The sequence below is a fragment of the Nothoprocta perdicaria genome, unplaced genomic scaffold, assembly GCF_003342845.1.
Source record: "Nothoprocta perdicaria isolate Ctin4 unplaced genomic scaffold, notPer1 scaffold_63, whole genome shotgun sequence".
NCBI classification, from domain to species: domain Eukaryota; kingdom Metazoa; phylum Chordata; class Aves; order Tinamiformes; family Tinamidae; genus Nothoprocta; species Nothoprocta perdicaria.
The window spans coordinates 3,496,851-3,506,947 of NW_020455899.1; the positions used below are offsets into that span (position 1 = coordinate 3,496,851).

Genomic DNA, 10,097 nt, shown 5'->3' on the forward strand with positions numbered 1-10,097 from the left:
AAATTCGAGTGAAGTCCTGTCAACCTTCTCCTGACTTCTGAATCTGGAGGATAGAGCTGAATTTGGCAAGTGTAACTCAGCCCATCTGTAGATTTGTTGCTACAGATTTGATTTGGTAAATTTGATGCTACCTGTTATACTTCCCTGAAAAGTATTTAGTCTAATGCAGCTTTAGTCACAAGATCTGCATAGTCTTCAGTGTGGCTCAGTTCTTTTACATCTTAGCACTTGTAGAAGAAACCAATGGGTTGTTGACCAAGAGAAACATAGAGATATAGCCTCTGGCAGCAACTTGAAAGTGGGTATTAATGACAGTAAGGTAGTGCATTAAACTGATGGTAAGTGGTAAGGTAGTGCAGTCAAATTGAACACTTTAGACCATACTAAGCTAAAGTAATTACTGATATCTGAGCAAGCAGATCAATTTTACAGTCTTTGGTATATTTTTGAAATAAAATGAAAACTTTATACATTCACATTTCAAATCTGATAGCACAAGGTGTTGGACTTCATTCCATAATGCAGGCAGTGTATTCTTCCGTAACTTCTATAATGCTTTTTTCTACTAGGTTTAATAACAAAACTGCAATTTTTTTGTAGGATGGAAGAGCAGCATCTGCTGTTGTAGTTTGTTCTTTTCTATGTTTCTGTCGTCTCTTCACAACTGCTGAGGCTGCAGTTTATATGTTCAGTATGAAACGCTGTCCTCCTGGCATTTGGCCTTCTCATAAAAGGTATGGTATCAGTCTGTGGAAAGAGTTGTATGGAAAGAGTAACAATGTAATTCCTGTTTAGTATATAAGAGAATATTTTTGGGCTTTTTAAGTGCATGCAGAGATGACTTTTGTATGTGCTGAAGTGTTTTAAGACAATTATTTAATTTGATGTACCCTGCCAGATCTTAAAGTAATGAACTCTTAGTTACTAGTAATGAAGGTCTTTCTGCAGAAAGATTCAGAAAAGGAGAGAAATAAGGATTAGTGAAGTATGAATGACAGGTTATACTGTTGTACAGCTCCCTTTGAATACGCTTAATGGTGCCTTTCCTGCATAACTCAAATTTAGGAAGATAATTGCAGCTATCCTTGCATGTAGAATACCTATTGGAAGCTTTGAATTACTAGCATCAGGACTGGGTCCAGTATGTGTAAAATGAAAGAAAATAATTTTCCTAGTGAGATGTTGTAGAACTTTTGGAAAGAATAGCTAGTTTGTCTAGTAAGTAAATGCAAAGCTAAGAAAATAAAGTCAAGACTGGAGTTGACTCTGGAAGGTGGAATGCAAGTGCAGATGAGTTCATAAATGTATTCTATCCAATCTTGTGGAGAGTATGTCCCTTTTGCTGTAATTTAATGAATGGTATTTTAGGCAAAAATGCCATTGCCAGCCTTAAAGTAGGGATTGGTTAGGAATGCAGTATTTTTTGGCGTTTCTATTTCATTGTTTTGTGCATTTCTGTCAGATTTTAAAATGTCTGTTTCCCAGAAGTGCTGTTCAGTGTTCCCACTGTTTGTTGTTATCATGTGCTGCTCAGTGGCTGAATATTACAAAAATAATTGCTGTGTCACCCATTTTTATGATTTTTGTCCCTGTTAAAGTGAGTGCCTCTGGTTTTGGCAGGTACATTGAATACATGTGTGACATGATGGCCGAGGAGCCCATTATTCCTCACAGCAAACCCATCGTGGTCAAGTCCATCACCATGACCCCAGTTCCTCTCTTCAGTAAGCAGCGCAATGGCTGCAGGCCTTTTTGTGAGGTGTACGTGGGGGATGAGAGAGTGACCACCACCTCCCAGGAATACGACAAAATGAAGTAAGTACAGGTTGTGATCCTCTCTGAAAAAGCATGTTGAGTTCTTCTGAAGCAACTTAACTACAGAGTCCTCAGTGTGAGGAGAAAGCATGTTTTTTGATTTGCCAGTTGAGCAGAAAGCGAAGCCTCTTTAATTGTTAACTCTGCATGGAAAAGCTCCGAAGTCTAGCGATTGATTCGGCTGATTCTGAATGATAAACCACAGGCAAGAGATAAAGCAGTTGTAAAAGCTGTTGGGTATGTCCCCAGCAAAAGTACAGATTATAGTGAGGAGAAATGTTGTACTGTGGGCATTGGGAGACACATGAACAAGATTTTATTTTTAAGCGTAAACTAAACTATGGTGTAAACTATGAAGGTTCATGTTGTTAGGGAGGTATCAACACTGCTGAAACTGAACTTCATGTTTCAGTCAAAGAAAGGGTAAAAGGGAAAGAGTGATAGAACCTCAAAACCCTGCTAGTTTCCCTTTAAATTCAAGCCCAATGTTACAAATTTGCAGAGGGACAGGAATAGTCCTTTGGCATTCAAATACAAATTTCTCCTTTATGCTTTTCCTGTACCACTGTCCCTAAGGGAGCCCTGACCTAAGAATTACTCACAGCAGTATACATGTAGGCAGCTACTGGTTCTCTGCACCATTCTTTTGGAACATTGTGTTATTTTATTTCTTTTCATCTTTTATCTGTAATATATTGGATGGTTTGAAGGAAGCTAACTAAACAGATAACATATTTTTTTTAAAAAGCCACCAAATTTCCTTAACTGTTGATACATTTTTTTTTTTTATTTCTCCTCCAGGGAGTTCAAAATTGAAGATGGCAAAGCAATAATTCCACTAGGTATAACAGTCCAAGGGGATGTTCTCATTGTGATTTATCATGCCAGGTCAACACTGGGAGGCAGACTGCAGGCCAAGGTAATGACAAACTTTACAAAACCCTTTTGCAGGCCATTACTTATTGCTGAAATTTGAATATAACTGCATTTGTGATCTCATTAAGTATATGGCTTTATTTACTATTGTTTGCTCGAGTAAATATCTCAGGTTTTCATGTGCTTGGATTCAACTTTTTCAGGCCTGATATATATGTCCATTCTCTTAGCGTTGTGCACATAAGTGTTTTGGTAAGCATTTCTGGGATTATTGCATTAGTGTTGATCATTTATGCTTGGAAAACCTCTAGCACTTTCCCTAGAAAGTGATTTTAAGTTGCATAACAGATAAATGTTTCTATATTGTGTATATCCTGTATATACAAACCACAGCTGGAGGGGAAATATTGCTCAAGGGAAAAGTGGGATTCTGAGGACTGCGTGTACAAAGCAGGCTAGGAAACTCCTTGTGGTATTGTACCCTATTTGTAGAACCAGTTTGTAGGTTTTTCTTATAGTCTGTTTTCTTACTGGCCTTCATTTTCCGAAGGAGAGTGTTTTTTGTTTCATTTTTAATTCAACTAAAAATGCTCATGTTTTGTTAGACCACAAAAACTTAGAAASCTTCTCCTCAAATTTCTAAAAATAAGCATGGCTTTCTCTATAATGCAGACAAGATGAAACCTGGAAATCTGTGTAGAAGATGGAAAGGGAAATTTTTCCTTAAATTTTAAGGTAGCTTTGAGCATTATACAGTTTGATCCAAGGATTCTTGTAGTTTCTACACATTTTGGTAAAACATTTACAAACAAATGTCCATTACTAACACAGATGCGGAAAGCAAATATCAAGTCTTGTCATGTTGCAAAAATTCCRGGTTTGATGTCCCTGGAAAGTGCTGCAAAACAATTCTTTCAGTACCTTTTAAAGTGGAAGATCARTGAGGTGATTCTTCACAAAAATAACCATTGCATGGATCAAGATCAGCAGCAAAGGAAGTGCACAACTGGGCAGAAACAAGATTTTCTTGTCTTTGTGTATTCTTAATGTCTGTTTCTTTGATAAGTTCAGTACAAGAGGGATGTGGAGCTGCTGGAGAGAGTCCAGCRCAGGGCTACCAGGATGATCAGGGGCCTGGAACATCTGCCCTGTGAGCAAAGGCTGAGGGAGCTGGGCCTGTTCAGTCTGGAGAAGAGGAGGCTGAGGGGGGACCTGATCAGCGTGTATAAATACCTCAAGGGAGGCAGTGAGGAGGAGGGGGCGGCCTCTTTTCAGTGGTGGGCAGGGATAGGACTAGAGGGAACGGTCACAAACTGAGGCACCAAAAGTTCCACAGGAACTTAAGGAAACACTTCTTGACAGTGAGGATGCCAGAGCCCTGGCACAGGCTGCCCAGAGAGGTTGTGGAGTCTCCTTCTTTGGAGATCTTTAAAACCCGCTTGGATGCAGCCCTGTGCCACGTGCTCTAGGTGACCTGTGTGTGCAGGGGGGTTGGACTCGACCTCTGAGGTCCCTTCCAACCTTGGGCATTCTACGATTCTATGATTCTAAGTTGAACATTTGATTTCTCTGGCATTTATTCATTATCTGGGACAGATGATAAGTTTCTCAGCTGCTTGTTGAACGGTGTTTTGTGATCTTGGTTTGGAGCTTTGAAACAATATACAGTATACTTGGATTTTGTCAAAACTACTCTCTGAAGTGGTTTTTTTTCAAACTCTAATGGAGATACCACCATGAACACGTAACACTTGCAGTTAATTTGAGAGGATTTAGTTTGTCTAGGAGGTACTTTGTGTGTCAAAGGATTAAACAAGCTGATTGAATAGTGTGTTTAAGTATTCAGATATATTTCAGAATAGGGATAGAGTGATCAGAGAAACTGATTTTTAATTCCTTCTCTTGGGCTTATGGCTGAGTTGACTTAGCCAAGAGGCTTTAGCAGTAAATTCAGCAGAGTTTCTGAGTCAGGCCTACTCTGGGGAGTGGAATCTTTGCTGAGCTAAATGCCAAGCAAAGCGAAAACTGGGAGGGAAAACTTTCCTTCCTGCTGTGTAGAGTCTTAATTCTCTCTTCTGGTAGCCTGTGGGAATCCATCATGAGTGAGGAGACCTTCAAAGTGCCTGAGAGAACTGGTGCCTGCTTTTAATACTAGCCCAGCAGAGGTGGATTTGGGGGTGACAGAGAGAGTGTGTTAGGCTGTTCATGTCACTTCTCAACGAGTAGGTAAAGCTGGCTTCAGGACAACATGCAAGTCTTGAGCAAGACAGGATTTTAAACTGCTAAACTGGAATCAGTGCAGCCACTTGCATACATCTCAGTGCGAGGTCCTTTGAGAAGATTTCACCTGATGCTGTATGGTCCTCTGCCATTGAAGCGGCACAGTGGAGTACCAATTGAGATGTGCGGGTGAGTGGCATCAAAATGAGCCTCGGGGTCCAAAGGCCCTGATTTAATAGAGTCTAGGCATGGCTTGAAGGTCTGAAGAGGGCCCATTCAAGTAGCACAGTTCGTTCTTACAGAACATGCAACTTAGTCGCATATAGAAGTAACTTCTTTTTCATCATCCTCACTTTTGATTATTTGTCCTTAGGAAACTTAACTGTGATGGGGAAACTGTTGGATATGATGTGTGATTTAATGCTTTTGTAGCCTTCAGAGTTGTTCTGCATGTGTGCTGGGTTGTCCGTAAGAAAGCAACGGTACTCCAGTCGCTTGGAGTGACACTTCATGGTACAATGAAAGCTTTCAGAAGTAAATTTTACTAGGTCCTGCTTACTGGTCACCTTATCTCTTGCATTGCAAGGACTTGGAAGAACATTTCACGTGACTTGTGTTTCCTGCATAGGTTTGTGTCTCATATGGTAGCATTTTCTGAGTTGCCTGCCATGTTGATGAGATATGGAAAGATTTTTTTTGTTGTTAGTGGTAGAGTTGGGAAAGTTTTGTTATAATTAATCAGTTTGGAGAAGCATTAACTCTGTGGAGCCAAGTACCTGGCTTGACATTGCAAAGGGCAGGAAGGGAAAAAAAAAGCAGGAAAGTAGTCCTTGTACATCTTTCAGTATCCTTTTAAAAATAAGAGCTTGAGATCGCCCACTTTGTTCTGAAAAGTGTAATGGACAGATCATAGAGTTCCATCTTTTAAAGCAGGATCTAGAACTACTCAACACTCTTTAGCCTCCATGAAGTTAATATGGAAAAGGTGTTTAGTTCAAACCTTTGGTTTGTGGAGAATATTTAAGCAATATAAACCTTTGTGAATATTACATTTTAGATTTAGACTTACCTTCTGTCCTTATCTGCATTCAAACCACACTCAAGATTTCAGTTGGGAGGTTATTTTAAATTGTAGGAAAGATAACAGTTTTAACATATTTAAACATTGAAAATATTTTGTATCAAAAGCAAAGCACTGTGCCTGGTGAATCCTGGGCTTCCACTGTGTTTCTTGTTTCTAACAGATGGCTTCTATGAAGATGTTCCAGATTCAGTTCCACACAGGTTTTGTGCCCCGAAATGCCACCACAGTGAAATTTGCCAAGTATGTTGATGCCATTTTGTAGACAGTTTGGGGCTTTTCTTTCAAACTTGACCGTCTTCCAAATTGGGAAACCCATTGCAACAAGATGATTCCTGTTGTTTTTTTTCTCATCTCGATGAAACATTTTTTCACAATACAAAAATATTTTCTTTACTAATACTGCCTGTTAATTTTTTGAGAAAGTTAACAAATATGACATGTCTTAAGCCTTAAAGTAATTCCATAAAAATTATTTCTTGGATTGCAATGAATTTAGTCTAGTTAGGTAGTAGTTTCAATCTACTTGTATCTGTCTCTGCAGGTATGATCTGGATGCTTGTGACATTCAAGAAAAATATCCTGATTTGTTTCAAGTCAATCTGGAAGTGGAGGTGGAGCCCAGAGATAGACCTAGCTGTGAACAGCCCCCGTGGGATAACATGAACATCAAGGGACTGAATCCCAAGATCCTTTTCTCCACCAGGGAGGAACAACAAGAAATTTTATCAAAATTTGGTACTGACTCTCTTTAAAAATCCAAAGAACATATTTTCTAATGCATTTAGTGTTTGAGGGTGTGTTTTGTTTACTGACATTCCTTCCAATGTCAGACTACAAAAGTGTTTTTTGTAAATATCACTTCAAATACTTTCATTATAAAAAGGAATATAAATTATTGTTCAGTAATGGATTATTGGATTAATGTTTTATCTATACTTTTAAAATTTGCCTGTTTTAAAGTTCATAAAATTCTGTTTGGAGAGATTTTAACAAATAGAACAGGCAGCCAGAATTTGAAGAGGAATGTTTTAAGAGAGTTCTCCAGATAAATTGGCATTATCACTTCACTTGAAAGTGACCATTTTCAAAATAGTCTTGGTCTTAAAAATGTTTTTTATTAAAATTTTTCTTACATATAATTAATGTTGCTGTTAATTGCTCATCTGTATCTCATGTTGCCTAGGAGAATTTCGTATTAGATGTTCTATTCTTCATCTGTAGATGGCCTATTAATTCCAATTAATGTCTATCTTTTTCTCTCTTTTTTTTAAACATTTCATTAAGACTCTATGGTGCTGGTTTAAAATGCATGATATTGTGGTGATTTTTTCTTGGGCACAATACATAGGATCTTACTTTTTTAGTTCCATATGCTTTAGTTCCATTTCCCTTGGTGTTCTCTAGCTGCTGCTGCCACTTTATCTTTTTAGCAGGATATATCTTGCTGTGCTTGCACTATGGTTCAGACATGCCCTTTTTAGCTTATATTTAAAAATAATTGTGAACAGAACTGAGCTCACTAAAGTCAAGGTATTTCGCTGAAAACAGGGATCTTTAATATTGGAGGTTTTTTTTTGTCTTTCTTTTAAATAAGTCACTCTCTTGTTGATTTAGAAATGCAAGGGCTTCATGCATGTTCCATTCAAAACAGATCTTACTGGCAGTTGAGAGGAGGCAATAGCACCTGCTTCTTCCTGGCCTATGAACATATTTTATAAAACTCTCCTTAAAAAAACTCATGCATTCAATAAACTTGCATTATTTCATTAGCCCTGGCCTTTCTATTGTTGAAAAGTAGTTTTAAAAGCATTTCTTAAAAGTTACAAGTAGATGATATAGAAAGAGGCTTGCTAGTCTGATACTTAAATTTAGACAAAGAGCTTTCTCCCAGGCATACATCCTATTCCTTCTAAATTAATGGACTCCCTCATAAATTCAGAGAGTCTTTATCTTTCAGTGAAGATATCTTCCCTTCTGGGAAGTAAGAACTTAACATAACTTAATGAAAGAGTGACTTCATATCTGATTGTCAAAGAAGAGAGATGAAGAGGGGTTAAGTGCACACATGGTGTATTACTCAACTCTTCTGAAATGCTTGTTAACAGCTCTTATGTTTTCTGGCCTTGTGCTCAGTGTACTTTCTGTAGCTACATTCACACTTCTCTCATGTTCTGTTCCTTCACTTAAATTGCTGCATACTTTGCTCACAGATCTTCCTGCCTAATTTAGAAAGCGGGATACAAATGGGCTGTTAATGATTAAACGCAACTAAAGGAGCTGGATAAAGTCTCTTAAATGTAGGTAGAATGCCCAAGGGTTTTGTTTTCAGTCTGATTTCTTCCTGTGGCAGTTAGAAGGAGGCTTTTATATTAAGGGTGTTGTTAATTCTAACTTTTCAACCTAAAGTGTTCTGCCTTTATAGAGTAATAACTGCTTTGAGAGAGATGTTTTGTCATCGTAGTTTGAGTATGCAAGTCAGAAACCAGCTCTTGTACAATCAAGGATGACCAGGATTGGGTTTGTTACAAGTATCTTTGTGAGGATCCTGATTAAAATCTAATCTCCTAGGGAAACCAGAGCTGCCTAGACAACCAGGTTCAACTGCACAGTACGAGGCAGAAGCATCCCAACTGGAGCAGTCTTCAGAAAGCATTCCCACCGAGACAGAATCTCCACACAGCAGCAGTACTGAGGCAAACAACTTCTTCCATTCTCTGGACTGGAAAGGTAAGTCTTCTTCAATGAAGTAAGTCTTTTTTGTTGTTTCTGTTTTTTAATGCTGTACTTACTATATGCCTTCCAAAGGATTCTGCAGTTCTTCCTTTAACTGTCTTACATGTCAAAGGCAAAGTCACTATTTCACTAGATCATGGGAAGTAAACCACTTAAAAACGAGCTCTGAAGCTTAGTAAATGCTCAGTATCATTTGGATAAATGTTAGATTGACTTGTATATTGTACAAACCTGTACATGCTCAGCAAATCTTTACTGTTTTGACAAAAATGCCAGCTGCAAATATTTGCAAGGAAACCTCACATTTCAACAGTTCCACTTAGGACTGGTGGTATAATGGGGACAACAAGGTAGCCAACAAGACTGAAAGGGTCCAGATTGGTCTGGAAAAAAGGGACTAACCTATAATAGAGAAATTGTAGTAACGCATATGTTGCCATTGAATGGTATCAGAGCAGCAGTGAATGAAGATTTTTAAGCTAATCATGGAATAGCACAGTGAGGAACATATCTGAATTAGCCACATTCTGAAAATATTCATAATAGCTTCCCTTCCACAGTGGCTTATTTTTTAATTTGATAGAGTAATCATTTTTGAGTATGTGTCAGTTTTTCATGTGTAGGCTTGAGAAGCTTTTACCTGGAGAATTTCTCTGTTTACTTGGCTAATCTTAGCTAGTGGAATGGATGAGCTGAATTTTCCTGCTTTATGCAGATGTGAGAAGCAATGGTTAGTTTTCCCCCTTAGCTCTTGTGTGATAAGCTTTGAGAATAAAAGCTTGGTATCACGTAATCCTCACCACATTAAGCCTATCCTCACCTAGTTGGCAGGAGAATCCTGGTAATCTAAAACTATTATATTTTCATTCAAGATGGAAAAAGTTCAGAAAGTGGAGTAGAAGACAACTCATCCAGAAACGATCATGTTCAGCTAACTGATGACAGGGAGGAGAGCGATCCTTCTGATGAGGAATTCCCTACGTTTTCGGGAGAAGAAAGGGCAGTAACTGATGAAAAAGACTCAACTACTCCAGAAGGAGAGTTGCTTTTTGAAGCCAATTTTGAAACACCATCTGCTCAGTTACAAAAACCTGTGGCTGAAGAGAATGTCGATTTACTGGGACTGGACTCTGATGTATCACCAGAACAGAAGCAGCCCGTCTCAGAAATAAATCCTTCACCAAGCAATGCAGACTTATTGAACAACCTTTTTGTGGGCAGCACATCACAGATTTCCAAAGAGTCCACTGGAGATCTCCTAGGAGAAGGAACAGATTTCTTCTTCAGTAGTCAGTCTCAGCAGCCAGTTACTGCACAGACGATGTCAGCAGCAGCAGCCGTGTCTTCTGGTATGTAAATTCATCATCAG

General features: G+C 38.5%; 1 protein-coding gene across 1 annotated transcript in view; it reads left to right on the plus strand.

Moving 5' to 3' along the window:
• The window catches only part of GAK (cyclin G associated kinase), a 62,041-nt gene that overhangs the window by 33,143 nt on the left and 18,801 nt on the right, over window positions 1–10,097 (plus strand). Inside the window, exons 15-21 of the mRNA XM_026049952.1 lie at window positions 601–734; window positions 1,621–1,815; window positions 2,617–2,734; window positions 6,156–6,235; window positions 6,537–6,730; window positions 8,564–8,722; window positions 9,601–10,077. Coding sequence (XP_025905737.1) covers window positions 601–734; window positions 1,621–1,815; window positions 2,617–2,734; window positions 6,156–6,235; window positions 6,537–6,730; window positions 8,564–8,722; window positions 9,601–10,077 — 1,357 coding nt within the window. The remainder of the gene's footprint in view (window positions 1–600; window positions 735–1,620; window positions 1,816–2,616; window positions 2,735–6,155; window positions 6,236–6,536; window positions 6,731–8,563; window positions 8,723–9,600; window positions 10,078–10,097) is intronic.